The 15,877-nt window shown below is 43.0% G+C and overlaps 1 protein-coding gene and 1 long non-coding RNA gene across 3 annotated transcripts; one reads left to right on the top strand and one right to left on the bottom strand.

Annotated features, from left to right (window-relative positions):
* The first annotated feature begins 1,172 nt into the window (after window positions 1–1,172).
* IFT22 (intraflagellar transport 22) lies at window positions 1,173–4,632 on the top strand. Its single transcript, XM_063402448.1, has 5 exons — window positions 1,173–1,298; window positions 1,505–1,584; window positions 1,660–1,749; window positions 2,385–2,587; window positions 3,593–4,632. Exons 1-5 carry the CDS (start codon window positions 1,260–1,262, stop codon window positions 3,739–3,741), a joined length of 561 nt encoding a protein of 186 aa, XP_063258518.1. The 5' UTR covers window positions 1,173–1,259; the 3' UTR covers window positions 3,742–4,632.
* Window positions 4,633–5,774: 1,142 nt separating this feature from the next.
* On the bottom strand, window positions 5,775–15,417 carry LOC134553116 (uncharacterized). 2 transcript variants are annotated; one of them, XR_010081036.1, is made up of 5 exons: window positions 15,255–15,417; window positions 11,661–11,712; window positions 11,014–11,131; window positions 8,291–8,385; window positions 5,775–8,146 (listed from the first exon to the last, which is right to left on the bottom strand). It is a non-coding gene; the product is annotated as an uncharacterized LOC134553116 (long non-coding RNA). The 2 variants fall into 2 exon arrangements; XR_010081037.1 differs by lacking the exon at window positions 8,291–8,385.
* Window positions 15,418–15,877: the final 460 nt, after the last annotated feature.

The following is a 15,877-nucleotide window of genomic DNA, read 5'->3' as shown; positions in this document are numbered from 1 at the left end:
GGCTTTGTCTTCTCATGGTTCAAAGATTGGTATTTATGGGTGGAAAAATGGTCTGAGGGAGACTTTCCACTCTTCCACTTCTGCCCTCAAGTCATCAGCTGTTCCTCCTCTGGCCAGTGCTCAGGGGTCACACAGCTCAGGGGCTGGAAATCCTGTCCCCTGCTGAAAGCAGCAGCTGGGAAGAGCCAGGAGGATTTTCCCCTTACCAAAGCTGACCTGGGTCACATGAAGGATCCCATTGTGAAGGATCCCTTTGCTCTTTTGCTGTGACACCATGCTTGCTCCAGCAGACCGACGAGCAGGCTGGGCAGAGCAGGGACGGAGCGGGGGAACAGTGCGGGGACAGCGGGGACAAAGCACAGAATTCACACAGGAATCACTCGGTTGGGAGAGACCTTTGAGATCATCGAGGCCAACCCAGCCCTAACACCTCAACTAAACCATGGCACTGAGGACCAATCCAATCTTTTTTTACACGCATCCAGGGATGGTGACTCCACCACCTCCCCGGGCAGACGATTGCAGTACTTTATCACTCTTTCAGTAAAAAACCTTTTCCTAACATCCAACCTGAATTTCCCTTGGCGCAGATTAAGACTACATCCTCTCGTTCTGTCAAGCAAGGACACGGCGGGGACAGAGCAGGGACACAGTGATGAAATAGCCGGGACGCTGCGGACACAGTCTGGGGACACGAAGGGGACACAGCAGGGACTCTGAGGGGACGGAGTGAGGGCACAGTGGACGGACACGAGGACGGAGCGGGGACACTGAGAGGATGGACAGGCGATATGAAGGGGACAGAGCAGTAAAGACAGCGCGGAAAGAGCGGCAGCAGACCGGGGACACGACGGGCACACAGAGGGGACACGGCAGGGACACACGGTGCTCGGCCCGCGGACACGAACAGGACGGAGCGGGCACACAGAGGGGACACGGCAGGGACACACCGAGCTCGCCGGCAGACACGCACAGGACGGAGCGGGCACACAGAGGGGACACGGCAGGGACACACCGAGCTCGCCGGCAGACACGCACAGGACGGAGCGGGCACACAGAGGGGACACGGCAGGGACACACCGAGCTCGCCGGCAGACACGCACAGGACGGAGCGGGAACAGCCCACAGACCCCGCGGCCGCCGCCGCCTCAGCCCGCGCCCCGCCCCTCGCGTCACGTGACGGCGGCTCAGCCAATGGCGGCGCGCCCCCGGCGCTCCGCGCGTTGCCGGGCAGCGGCCGCGGGGGCGCCGTGCCCGCCATGCTGAGGGCCAAGGTGCTGCTGGTGGGGCCGCGGGAGGTGAGCGCGGGCCGGGACCCCGGGCGGCACCGCCAGCCCCGCGGGCTCCCTGCGCCGGGAGCGGGCCAGGGAGGGAGCGAGGGAGGGAGCGGGACCGGGCCTGCATGCATCGGGGCTGCGCGGGGGGCATGGGTGAGCACCAGCGTTGTGACTTTGGCACATTAAATTCCTTCCTACGCGTGTCTTTCACCCCCGCGTTCTGCTAGTCCGGAAAGTCGGTGTTGGCAAACTTCGTGTCCGAGAGCACGGAAGGGATCTGCAGCTACAGCCCGACGCAGGGGGTGAGGTGAGCGAGAGCCCGGAGCCCGCGCTGTGCCGCTGTGCGGGATCGCAGCCCACCCTGTGTCCATCATTTCCGCAGGATCCTGGAGTATGAGAAGCCAAACCTCAGCGGGAACAACAAGGGAGCTGCCTGTCGATTCGAGCTGTGGGATTGCAGCGGTGATCAGAAGTAAGCCAGCATTGTTGCTTTCTCCAGGTTACTGAACTCCTGGTTGTTCTAAGAGATTCATACTTAAGGCTCAAGCCGATGATCTGTTTGACATGAGGGGTATTCCTGACTGTTTACCCCAATATATTTTTATAGTTTCTGCTGTAAAGCATTCCACACTAGGTACTCTCTGCCATGATCACAGCTGAACTCTGTTTTGGATAAGGACTGACCAAAACAGTGAAGTCCACAACTCCTGGAGTGAAGTTACAGATACAGGAGACAGAGGCCCACTCTCTAATTGCCTTCTATCTGTTAAATTATGTGAGTGGACTTCAAACAATGTATACATATGATTGAGGCCTTAATTTCTAAAACATGGAATTGAGAATAATCCATTCTTAGGGCAATATTTAATTACATTTATATGAGCATTTGACCAAATTCTCCATTGTCAGCTAATCATCAAATTAGAAAATCTTGAGATCAACTATCGTAATAGATAAGTCAAAATACTTGGAATATGATACATAACTGACAAGGTTACTGATATTGTAGTTAAAAAAGTTCTTGAGAAAGGGAAAAAACTTGAAAAGTTTTGAGTGCATGTTTCTGCTCTACAGCTGTCAGTCTTTCAAATTCCTGTGTTTTTCAAGGTTTGAAACATGCTGGCCTGCTCTGATGAAGGACTCCCACGGTGTAATAATAATCTTCAACCCTGAGCTGCCCAGCCACCTGAAAGAAATCGAGATGTGGTACTCGTGCTTCGTGCAGCAGCAGCCACTGCTTGACAGTCAGTGTCTCCTGGTGGCACATCACAAGCCAGGCAGTGCAGGGGACACAGAAAACCTGTCTTTGGGTAAGGAGATAGAAAACTCCATTTGTAGCTCAGGGTTTTTCATCGATCTTTGTGTCTTTAAAATTGTTAATACCTTCCGGCTTGCATTTTTCATTTAAATCTGTTGATTCAAGAACGTTAAAAGTGCTTTGTAAAAACAGAAATAATGGATTTCAAAGGTCATTTAGAAGGTGAGTAATATTCCTGTTTCACAAAAATGGAATGGGAATGGGAATGGGAATGGGAATGGGAATGGGAATGGGAATGGGAATGGGAATGGGAATGGGAATGGGAATGGGAGGGAAGGTTTGACTGACTTCTCAAGTGTGTATGCAGCTGAACCACAAATTAGAACTCCTGCCATATTTCCTCATCAGTAGTAGTTTGGTTCTTACATTAGAATTTTTTTTTTTTTTTTTTTTGGTAACAGACACTTTTGAGGGCATTTAAGTCTGTATTTTGCCCGTCAAAAGAACAGGAGCCCTTTGAAATAAAAGGCTAATAAGCTGCACCTTAAAATTAGGAATAGGTACCTTAGATACTGCATAATTATTTGTGGCTGTTCATGGCTATGAAAACACACACTCCTTTCTGGGCAACCTGTTCCAGTGTTCAAACAAAGACATGTTTGTTATAAGCATGAATATATTAATACATATTTAATACAACAATATCATTCCGTAATTTTGAAGTGATCAAAGAGTATCATATCACTTCAATAGTCAAGTTGCAGTTCATAGCTCAATTTGTTTAATTCTGCTTAACTGAATGTGAGACCAAAACCAGATTATACACTTCAATAATAATAATCTTTGAAGAATTTGATCTGGCAATAAGCTGTATTTGTTTGCAACACTGACAGACTCTGCTGCATTTCTCCTTGCCCTGCTTTGTGTTATCTGGGGTGTCAAACCTTGTGTACCACTGAATTCCAGCTGACTTCAGCATGAGCTGTCTCATTATGTTGATTGTGACTATTTCTTTTATGAGAGGAATATACTTAATTATTCTTGTTTACTTTCAAAGCTTATCCACTGAACAAGCTAAAATTGATACATTCCAACTTAGAGGAAGATCCCGAAGATGTTCGGATGGAATTTATCAAGTACTTCAGAAGCATTATCACCATAATAAATGAGAGCAGAGAGAGAGAAGAAATGTCAATTATCTCATAATACTAAAAAAAAATAGTGAACAAGAAAGAAAAAATATGTTTTTCCCTTTGTAAGCTATACTAGGCTGTAAAGAGAGCCTCCCACAGAGAATTTGCCAGGCTACAAATACTTCAGTCTGTGAACAAGGGCTGACATCAAGTGAACTGTGGTGCCAAGGAAATGGCTGCATATCCAGGAATTTGAGTGACTTTGTAGCTGCACTTTGGCATCAGAGGCACAGGAAGGTGTTGTTATGTTAGTGTGGCCCAAAATACAAAGGTATGGGTCATGTCTCTGGAGTTCCTTTGTGCAGGGGTGCCTGGAGAAGAAAGCCTGACAATGTAAGACACTGGAGTTCTGAAGCATCTGGGCAAAGCATCTGGAGAAGTCTTATGTTTGGAAGTCAGTACAAACTGATTGGAACAGAGATCTGAGAAGATGCCATGGTGTAGAATCCATTTTTATATGTTCCAAGTCTTTTCCTTGAAGAGAGCACATTGCACATTGCCTTGGCAGGACAGAGCAGGTCACAGTCTTTTTCAGGACTAAGTTTTTCTTCTATTCCAACAAAATAAACATGTTGTGAGGGCAATGTTTAGGTCTCTCTGGGAGGAAGGAATTGAAATCTTGGTTTAGTACAATATTTTGACTTATGTCAGGAGGTCCAATAAGTTCTGCATTCTCCAGAGGAGGAAAAGCTGTTTCTAAACTTTACTGTTCCCTGTTGCATTGAAATAAGTGGTTTAATAGATAATTTACTTTCTGATTTGTTTGGTTTGCACTCATTCCTGTTCTTTGCGTGTCTTGCTGCAGAAGACTTTTTTTTTAACATGCATTACTAAAGCAATAAAAACATCTTAAAAATGCATCCCCTTTGTTCTCAAAGGGGAAGTTAATTATGGGTTTGTGGAACTCTTAGCAACTTGTTTCATTTTTAGTAAAGAAAATAGTGATAAAGTTGTAATACATTTCAGCCTACAAGAAGAGACATAGCCAAAGAAATGACACCACATTGACACTGCCTTTTAGTAAATATCCTTTAGAGAAAGTATGTTAGAAGCCAGGAAGTATTTCATGTATTTTACTGCAAGGCAACAGCAGTAAGAAACCCTTGGGTTTTTCAGTGATCCAGCTTAATTAATCTACTATTTTTCTTATTTTCATAGTTCTTCTCTGAGTAGTGAGTAGCCTGTCCTTTTGCAAATGGCAGGTGAGATGAAAGAGTAAAAAATCTCTGAAAAGTTCCTGTTCTGCCATTAAAGCTAAAAGCTACAGTTGGTTCTGGGAGGCAAAGAGGATGGTACTGAAGGAAAACATCAGTGAGAGGAAGAACACCAGGAAAGAAACAAGTGAAATAAGCAGAAAAAGATGAAAAGAATAGTTTGGAGGTGAATAGTGGGAGGTTGGCATTTAAACATCTACATTTTATTTACATGATTTTTGAACAATCAGGCTTTCTGTGCTTGCAATTAGTGTTATAGGGTGGTCTGTTGGAGGCAGTTATTAAAAATACACAGTCTAACTAGAGAACAGTTTTTTACATGCTGCCTTAGATTACTTTTTCTTTGTTGCCAGCTGTGTGGTGCTGCAGCCAATTTTTAAAAATATACTGCCTTAATAAACTCAGTGTTTCCCAACAGCAACATTGTGATATTCACTGGTAAAAGACTGGTGTGAAACCTAACAAATATTTTATTTGGAATGTAAAACTGTTTGGGTGATTCCAGGGTTGAAAAGTCAATGAACTCTCCTGTTCACCACCTTGCTTCATATAAAATGTTAATCATGATATTACTTTAAACTTTTACAAAAAAAGCTTGTAAATTACAGATATCTATAGACTGCAACACATTGTTCATCAGAGAAGAAAAATAGTGTTAGAACCAAAGACAGATGCCTAGACTTGACTTTGTATCATAGAAAAAGGTCATAATACATAATAAATGTGGAACATCATTCATAAAATCTGGCCAAGAAATGAATTTCTGTCACTGCTGAAGAACAGTCAAGGCATAGACCCATGCAAAATTAATGATTAATACTGGATAAGATAACAGAGAAGGTATTTATTCAGAAGTATCTTTCATTAAGGATTTATGAAGGAGGCCATCAGGGACACCCAGCTAGGAGAGAGGTGTGGGAATGCCAAGGAATGCACTTTGTGTCTGTGCCTTTCTGAGCTCTCAGAGCCTGCAGAGAGGTCCCAGGAGATGTCACATCCTGCTGTTACTCACACCGTGGGGGCAGTTGTGTCTCTGCCTGAAGACAGGGGGTTCATAAGGGGCTCTTCTGTGATCCCTCCTGTTTCTGCTTGGGAGGCCAAGGAGGTGCCAGGCAATGTAAAGGGAACTGGGAGCTTGTGGCAAACAGCCACAAATGAGCTGGCAAGCCGTGGGTTTGGCTGGGAGGAGGAACAATCTAGGAGCAGAGGAGAACAGCAGCTTTGCAGCAGCAGCACTCTTATTTTATTCTTCCACCTCACCACCATGCTGAAATGCTTGTAAAGGCTTTTTGGAATGGCCATTCCAAGACAAGAAAGGCAGACAACCAGGGAAGTCTGTCAGCTCCTCCAAATTGCAGCCTTCTCCAGGTGTCTTCAGTCTCTCAGAGTGAACAGGTCATGTCCCCTTATCCTGTCAGCAGCCATGAACTCTAAACCCTGGCTTTGTATCAGCTGTGCACAAATTGAGAGTTTCCAAGTTCCCTATCCCTTTCTGTGGATCCCTGCCCATACTGGAATTCAGTGGGAATTTTTCCAGTGGTTTTTCTGTCATGATTTTGGGAACTGAGGCTGGAATCAGGAGCATAGAACATTTAAAATATTAATTCAAATAAATTCAGCCTCCACAGTCTGAATTTAAAGTCTCTAGGATATGCCAACCATGCAGTGAGAAAACAATCTGTCACTTCAACAGAAGTTACTCAGGTGCAACATTATTTTGTCACTTGGTACTGAGTAATGATAATCCTGACAGCTTACTTCATTTTATTTATGATGTACACAAATGGTTTTCAAAGTTATACTGCTGTGTAGCTACAAAACCCTTTATAGCTGTACTGAGTTCTGCTCAAGCTGACACTCACCTCCCACAGAAGCAGTTAGTACATCATTGCTCTGGACAGGTGACCTGTCTGGGCAGAGTCAGCATGGAAATTTGATAGGGAGCAGTCAGAATCAGAGCCCTACTCTGCAGGGCTAAAATGCAGAATTTCAAGACTTCAGGGTTATATCCATAAAGTTAAAGACCGTGGCCACTTTGTAGGCTGGTCATTAAAGATATTTAAGCTCTTCAGCTATAAGAGTTTGCTCAGGTTACCTCTTACAAGCTGTTTTCTGCACACACAGAACATTGTGAAGCCAGTAATTCTTGTTGAGGATGAAGACAGTTACAGGCAGTGCTACCCAGATGTGTGACTTGTTTACAACTAAACTTTGAGAGTAGCAGCAAAGCTGAATGAAATACATTTGGACCTTACCAAAAAAATGCAGCTTTCTTCTCAAGTCATATATTTTGAAGGCCAGGCCTTTGGTCTCAGTTGCTCTCAGTGGTATTGTTCTAATGGACACAATAGACATAAGAAATCCCACGTTCCTGTTTCTATTATTGTGTTGCCAAGGGACTAAAGGGAGTCACGTAGGCCCCCACATTGAAGAGTGCCCATCCATGCTGGGGTTTTGCATGCTCAGTTTAAAATATGTAGGGTGCTGACATGCAGATGCTTTAGGAAGCAACTTCTAGAAGGTATCCAAGACCTCTTAAAATCACATCTTAAACAACTCAACTTTTCAACAGCAGCACTTTGGAGATCACTTGTATTTCCTCATCACTTCTCCAGAATTCTCCACTGGTGGAACACTTGGTGCAGCAAAGATCTGCCAAAATACCGATTTACCTTGTTGAGAAGTTGCCTTCCCCAAGATGCTGCAAACACTGCAGCAGAATTTCCCACAGCTTCATTGGTGCTCTGCGTGCACACAGGGACACCGTGGCACCAAGGAGTGCCAGGCACCGTGTGCTGCTACTCTGAGCAGTCCAGGGGTTAACCCCCATCTAAAAAGCAAACCTTTTGTCACTTCAGGTGGGCATTTTTGCATTGATCCACACAGGTTATTTACTTAGGACAAGTTTCCCCTTGGGTGACTGAGCTTTGCATAAGTAGACACCTTGGAAAGGTACCTGAATTTGCTGAGAATTCATGCTGTGAAAATTCTTCACAAACTACAGTGGGAACCTCTCACCTCATGCTGGAATCACCAGTATGAGGGAACTGTTTTTTTCAAGTGGCATTCAGCTTTGGCCACCCATGCTCAGAAAGATACACTGAATCAGGAAAAGGCCACTGTATGGCTGAAGAAGAAGGAAACAATTGTATAAGTGGTGGGTTTTCTCACTCTAGCAACATAGCAAGGGGGTGTCCTTGATGTCTGCAAATAAATCATAAAGAAAGAAAATTGACTGTGATTACTTGGACATGAGGTAACAGGAGCAATCAGAAAAGCAGAAATGATGTTGAAAAAGGGTTGGACCATTGTAACTAAGGTACACAAACCTAAGTAAAAAACACTCACCCATCTGCTCCTCTTGCTTACTCTCCCCTGCCTTTAAATTGTACGTGGAAATAATTTGACCTTGACAAGTTTTGTTTTGTTTTGTTTTGTTTTTCCTGAAAGACACAAAAAGCAGAGGAAATACATTTCTGTTTGTGTGTAATCTAAATGAAAAGGCAGTTTTGGCACAATACTAAATGTGAGCAAATTAGTCAACCATAACTCTAGTCTGGAAGTTGAAGAAGGTTTCTAACAGAGTGGGGAAAACCTGGTTCTATAAGAGTGTTTAATTAGCAGCTTGCAATAGATTGTCACTGACTTGACCCTTCTAGCCTGTCTCTTATGAACACAAGAGGCTTTTATTTTCTTTTATTCATGCAGGTATTTTTCTGTGGAGGTGGCAGTGGACCAGAACATCAGCTCCAAACCTCCTTGAACTTTGAGAAATTTGCATTCTGATTTGTACTGCCCAGCTGGAGATCAGCTGAAGACATAGGTTGTATTTACACATATGCAGAGGAAATAAATCAGTTTTATCAACTCCCACCAGAAGAAAGATAACACAAATTTTCTCACGTGAGTCTCACTTTAGAAAGTACTGCCTGAAGATGGGCACTGGGTTTTGCTTGCATAACTCTCAGACAGAAACAAAAAGATGCCACATGTTTTGCTGAGTTCTATTGTCTCTCCCTCCATTTGTAAGGAAATTAAAGCCTATTTCTCTCCTAGTTCCATGAAATCTATCTGAATCCTGGTAACAAGTCTCTGAGAAATTGCTCAGAGGGAATAGCAGACAAGGGTACACCCTCCACTGCTATGTTACTGCTCCATGAGTTCCAGACAAAAGTATTTCTTGTGGTTTGGCAGCAAGCATCTCCTCCTTAAACCCTGGGATTGCATTGTTCTGTACATGTCAAGTGTTGATTTAGTACCCACAGGCACAGATTGCAGGGTCCCTCTTTTTAGGAGGGATCTTCAGGTTTTCAGGGCTGCTGGGGTCACCTCTCCCAGCAGTGACACCATTTGAGAGAGTCACACCCAAGTGGACTGCAAAGAACAGGCCCTGCACTGAATATTCCAGGATTTTTATCCTGACCTAGGTTAAATGGTAATACTCCAGAAACTGAGCAGCTGACTGCCAGGCCCATAATAACAACTCTGAATCATTAAATAAAGATACATCTTCAGGATAAATTATTGTTAAGGCTCCAAAATAGTTCTGCTGTGTTTGGAATTCTAATAATGGTAGGCAAGCTTGACTGGAACTTCTAATGACACAAAGATCTTGCAGTTTTGCTTATCTGTAGCTAAGTTAATGAGCCTGGGACCCAAACACAGCTATTATGAGGCCCTTCTGCTCAGAATGGTGTATCTTTACTTTTAAAGCAGATCATTAAAAGTAATATCTAATGAAAACTCCATCTGTTTTCCATTGAGTGTACACTTGGCTTTTTTCTTTTTTATTCTCTAAGGCTCCATGAAGCTTTGCAGCACACAGGGCTGACACTGTCATATGCTTACAGGACAAGCCAGCCCTTGATGCAATTCCTTTGTCCAGGGAGGTTAAATATTGGGTATATCTGGATCTATTAACATGAAGATAACCTTTTGGACCTTTAATGTCTTTCATTTCCAGGAACTGGAGAGAGATGCACAAATATGAAGTGGTGTAATAAATTGTAAGTCACACAGACCTGCATAGAACCAAATCTACAAACCACAAAATGTTATTTTACACAGCATTAGCAATAAAAGCTGAGACTTGCCACTCTGTTCTCTCTTCTCTCTGTTCTCTCTCTTCTACCCACCTAAATGGGAATTTCTGAGCCCTGTTAAGACACAGGGCCTGTGACACCAAGCTGGGCAGTTGTGATCCCTACAGACACTCTTACAGTTTTCTATCACAGGAACCTACAGAAGCCAAACTCATGCACATGCACTTTCCATTACTAAATAATTCATTTGCCAGTCCCAGAAAAACCTGGTAGTATCAGATACACAAATACTTTATGCTAAGTGCTGTTAAAGCCTAGTTTCCAACAGACTTGAGTCTTCAGGATTTACCCAAGTGTAAATTTTCTGTCCTCTTATAAGGGTTTTCCTCCCTTATTCCCTATACAGACATGGCTACCTGCAGTAATGGATTTTTTAGGCATTTAGGCATTAGACAGGACAAGAAAAACATCCCCTTAAACTGACCATGGAAATTAAAAGGGTTTTTTTCCCATCAAAAGCAGGAAATTCCGGAACAAACACAAAACAAAGTGGGAAACTGGGAGAACAGGAGAGAGAACAAGGAGGAAAAAATATATTTTTGAATAGCACCAAGCTGTTTATGAAAAAGATTGGAAACTTGGCTCATTGCAGAAGCAGAAGACTGGACTCAGCAATCCAAAAGATAATTTTAATTCTACATTTCCTTCACCAGAACTGGTGATAGAATAGATAATTTTTCCTTTAGAATTATTTATCTCTGCACTTGCCTGTGCAAACATGTGAGTCAAAATGCATGTCACCTCTTTCCCATGCTCCAGCAAGGACAATAAAAAGAGAATGTGACCTCTTGTGTGGCCCATAACAAGCATAAATTAATGATGTCTTAATATGCATTCAATGTGGCAAAAAGCCCCATATTTCATACAGTTTTATAAATAAAGCATATCTTCTATGGCTGAGCACAAATAAACCAGAAGAGAATAAAGCAGGTAATGTAGAAATACAAGGTAATAAAGATTGATTCTTACCTTTTGCTTTTGTAAGAAAATGAGACTCATGTTTATGTTTGTTTATGTGCATTGGCCTCAAATAATGTTGGAACTGGTTCATAATTTTAGAACTTACAGTATTTAATTCCTGCAAGTTCTGTGAAAATAGCCAAGTTAAGACAGATTACTCATTTCTCATTGAAGAAACAGGCTAAAACGAACTCAATCCCCATTAAACATCAGCAAATCCATGCCTAAACACAATCCAACATATAAATCCATAGGAAAAAAATATTTCACTGTTTGCAGAACTACTTGTATTGAATGAGATCACAGAGATATAACATCAGCATGACAGAATCTAATCACCACTCAACAAACATTTTGGAAACAAGTCAGCAACCACATCTGCTTCATCAGAACCAGAGCCTGATGTGACAGGAAGCTTATTAGAGACCCTGTCTCTCATTATTTTGTTTTTTTGCTTATAACTTCTCAGCGTGAATATTCAGTATTGCAAAATCAAGCAGCTTCCTTTACAGAGCATCCAGAAAAGAGAAAGAAATTGTGTCAGACATTCCAGATCCTGAAGAAATTGATGCCTGTGGAGCTATGGATTTCTACCAGCAAAACATCTGGCACAAAACAACATTAAACATGAATTACTTGCTTCTCTTTCCCCTTACCATTAGTGTGAGGCAATAATAACTCCTCTGAAGTTTTCTTGATGTATCAAGCCTGAAAACAAGACAAAAGAGAAGAAATCCAGCCCTTTAAACATAGCAAGACAGAGCAACACATCTTAAAGGAATAAAAGTCAAAATACCTTATTTTCTTAGTAGTAGAAAATGTTACATTGTGAGACTTTTTTTTTTGGGGGGGGGGTGGTTGTGGTTTTTCTGGGGGGTTTTGTTTTGTTTTGTTTTTGTTTTTGTTTTTGTTTTTGTTTTGTTTTGTTAGTATACATGAAACAGTTGCTTTACAATAGTCTGAGTGCAATGTAGGGATTCCCATTTGGTGCTCTTTCATAGCTTTGGCCATAGCTCCAGGAGTCAGAGCCTCTGAGCAGGTAAATTTGGTAAAATGTACAGGGAAAAAGACCACTCATAGGGAAATCTGTCCAAGAGTGAAACCAAATGTCCAAAGTCTCAGCCAGGGCACCAGTGGCTCTGTGTACTCATCCTTCCTTAGCTAAAACACTTCCTAAAGTGAAAGGATTCATCTCAAACACCTCTAAATGGGGTGGTTCATAAGCACCAGCCCTTGGGCAGCTCTGCAGTCGCAGCTGATGTGAGCCTGCCCCTCCTGGCTGTGCCCAGCAGTGGGGTGAGCCTGGGAGGACGGGGCTGTGGAACGTTGTGTGACTGAAATATGGGCACCTCCATGTGGGGAGAGCCATCAGTCCTGTGACACACAACAGCTCCTGGATTCCCTTCACGTTCCTCAGCTCTGCAGGAGTTTTCCTTGCACATGAGGCTGGGCTGGTGGTGGAATTTGGAAGTGCTGAGCAGTGGGGCAGCACCCACCTTCCCTGGCAGGAGGGATGGTGGATCTATCCCCACCAGGGCCCTGTTTATACTGACATCCCCTCATTTTATACAGACAAAAGCTCTCAAACAGGGTCCCACTCTGCAGACAATATCTTCCCAAAGCCTCTGAATAACCCTTCTTTTCTTCTTTCTCCATCACCTTGTGGATAGATAAAAAGCCTTTCAGGGAAATCTTAAGTCGGTGTCGCCATTTCAACCCCACAGATGTCAAAGTGATTTTTACACTTTTTCTGCTCGACTAATTGCCAAGCCCCAGCAAAGGGACTCTAATAGGTTGCACCAGGCAATAAACCATCATCTTTTGGCTCTAGCAACAAGAAGGAAGAGAGGGAATGCAAAGCTGGAACAAAACACAGACCCAGAGCAGGTCCAAATACTTGCAGAAACTGATTTATCCAAATATTTGATACCAGATGTTGTATTCAGACAACTTTAACAGACCTCCACAGAATATTAAGTGCTTCTCATGTTTTCAGTACCCAACCCTCTCCATTTGGGCACTTCTGCCACAGGCCACAAACAAAACACTGCTTAATATTAATCAAAGAAGTGATTTTTGCCCTGCAAGTTCAATATAAAAAGAGTAAGAGCAAACACATGCTAAGCTTGTGTTTGAACTGAACTGAACAAAACAGAGGAGCTGTCTTGGATTACAGCATTTCTAAATTATGCCCAAAGTCTTCTTTTAGGGAGCATATATTCATGATATGTTACCACAAATATTGTGCCAAACTGGAGCACTCTGCATCTCTGATTAATAAATATCCAGTTCATAATATACCAAATTCATATTTCCTTGCTTACATATTTCCACAGATTGTTGCACAGCTGCTGGTCCACAGAAAAGTTGCATCCTTTTCCCTGGACACCTATTTGGGTATCACCTCATTACAGATAACATTAATTTTTACCTGTGCCCATTTTTAGCCCCATGGACTCCTTGTTCTCCTATTAGTTCCTTCTTGCTACCCCATTAACTGCCTGTAGCCATATGTATCAATATTTACTACTTACTGCACACATCTGTGCAAAACATTTTTACAAATTATTTAAATTCTTGAAATCCAGGACTACCTACATTTGTCAAACAATATCAGGTTGTTGAGACTGTGCAGTGGCAGCTGAGGTCACTTCTCCCTTATTTTCTCAGCTGCCAGTGCACCCTCCAAGTCTCTTTCTGCTGATTCAACTCTGCAAAGGGGAAGGATAACAGGATAAATATCTGGCCCAGTTTTCTCTCTCCATCATGGATTTAATTCACCCACTTTTCTTAACCAGCCCCATCTATTGCCACATCCACTTCCTCCTTCCCTGTATCTCTTGCTCTCTCAGTCAGTGACTCCAGCTCAAAATACAGCTCTTCTTTAAAAGATGTGACCTTCTCGGTTGTCTCCTGTCCTCCTGAGAGGCTGACAGCTCTGCCAGCCTTCCCTTATAAATTCCTCCTATAACTGACTCTATCTCCTTCTATGAACCCCTCGTCCATCCCCCCAGCTGCAGCTGGACCAGGGATGTGCAGAGCTGCCACGAGTTCTTGTGTGTTTACTCAGCTCAGGCACTGGATGGTGCTCTTGGCACTTTCATGCTGCAAAAACGCTTTCCAAGCTCTCCCACTTCTCCCGAGAGCTGTAAAAATTCCCCGGGGTCAGATAGAGTTGCACGTCTAAGCCTCTAAATCCCAAGAAGAGCATGTTTTGACTACACAGAATGTAGCTGAGGCTGCAGTGGAGGAAGCTCAGCTAGGTAAGGACAAATGCTAAATGAAATGTCACTGCCTATGACACACAAATCCATCGAGCAGTGGCTTTCACATTCGGCCTCAAATATTTTATTTGCTAATTGGTTCCTTATCAGTGTTCCCCATAGCAACAAGGGAGATGTAAGTGGCACAAAGTGGGCTGAGTGACATTATGTCTGCATGTAAATGTGACTGGGATTGTGCATGGAGGGGATGATCTGAGGGAGGTTAACAACATAATGTGAAACCTCCTGTGGTCTCAGAGGAGAAAGGAGCTTCTTAATGCTGCCTGAGTGAGGCAGGGAAGCCACCTCAGCAGCAAATCTTTTTGAGAGACTCAGACAGATAGAAAATGAGGTTTTTTCATCTTTTTGCCTACTAAGAAATATTGATTTTACACCAGATGTTTGTCTTTGGTTATTTTTCATAAGAAGGTCAGAAGATTTTTGGTATTTTTAAAGGTGTCGTGAATAAGCAAAGGAAATATACTTTATGGGAAAAAAAAAGCTACAGGGAGATAGGAGATAAATGTTCAGGTTTTTTCCTTTCTTCTGCTATTTTTTTGTGCTTCCCCAGGCAAATCAGGCTGTCTGAGTTTCCTCAGCCTTGTAAATTAGAGATAATTCCTTCTCTTCCAACTCTTCTAAAAGGCTCTTTCTTCAATGGAAGGTGCCACAGAAGTACAATATATTTTTTGTGTCTGCATCTAAGGAACATAACAAAATAAAGAAGCAAATAGAGAGATTGCTGTAGCATTTAAGGAGAAATCAGGGAAAAAGGGAATAACAGGATTCATAAGGATGGGGTGGCATTGATGAGAAACATCTGGACTTGCTGGATGTACCCACTGACCTAAGACATGGGATTTAAACTTGTATTGATAAGTATTTGGATTGGCTCTGGCCATCAGCACAGCCCCAGAAAAGACTCAGGAATCATTGAAGAATCCCACCTGGAGGAAGGCCTTGAATCACACTGTCCTGCAATCCTACCTGGATTAAACACTTCAGAGGGTGGGCTTGTTCATCTGGAGGACTTGCACAGATTTTGGTGATCCCCTGATCCCCTGGCAACTCTTCAGCTGCCTGGTCCACAGTTTACACAAAGACTGCTCCATCGTCTTGGGTATCCTCCTTCTAAATGTCTCCAAAGACAGTTCTGAAAGGGACAAAGTGAGGGTTAACAGCACTTGGATGAATAAAACACTCCAAAATTAGCACTGCTGTTGAAGCCTTAACATGGAAATCTTTTGGCTACACCATTTAATATGACACACATGGGACAATGAATTTTACGGTACTTGCAACACTCCCTCCTTCTCTTGGCAAGTGGGCATTGCAAACCATTAGAATTTATGGGATAACTGAGCTGCTTGTGCCCCAGAGGAAGAAAGCAGGATAAATGGCCCAGTCCTGCAGATCTGACATGACTCATCTCTTCGAGGTTAACGAAGCGGCCGTCTCAAGATTCGGAAGCTGAGTGCAGGAGATGCTACTGCTCACACAGGCTGCTGCTTGGAGAAATGCTACTACAGGCAACACTCATGTGAAACAGCCTCAAGAAGCAAAGCCCTGCTGTTATTTTAGGTTTTTAAAAGAAAAGTATAATCTCACAA

This window comes from Prinia subflava, chromosome 8 (genome assembly GCF_021018805.1).
Source record: "Prinia subflava isolate CZ2003 ecotype Zambia chromosome 8, Cam_Psub_1.2, whole genome shotgun sequence".
Taxonomy (NCBI): Eukaryota; Metazoa; Chordata; class Aves; order Passeriformes; family Cisticolidae; genus Prinia; species Prinia subflava.
Note: the sequence above shows the minus strand (reverse complement) of the source record. Positions and strands in the feature narration are given on the sequence as shown.

Coding starts and splice junctions, on each gene's coding strand:
- IFT22 (XM_063402448.1), top strand. CDS start 1,260: ATGCTGAGGGCCAAGGTGCTGCTGGTGGGGCCGCGGGAG. Junction 1,585..1,659: donor AGCCCGACGCAGGGGGTGAG/GTGAGCGAGAGC, acceptor TCATTTCCGCAG/GATCCTGGAGTATGAGAAGC. Junction 1,750..2,384: donor GATTGCAGCGGTGATCAGAA/GTAAGCCAGCAT, acceptor GTGTTTTTCAAG/GTTTGAAACATGCTGGCCTG.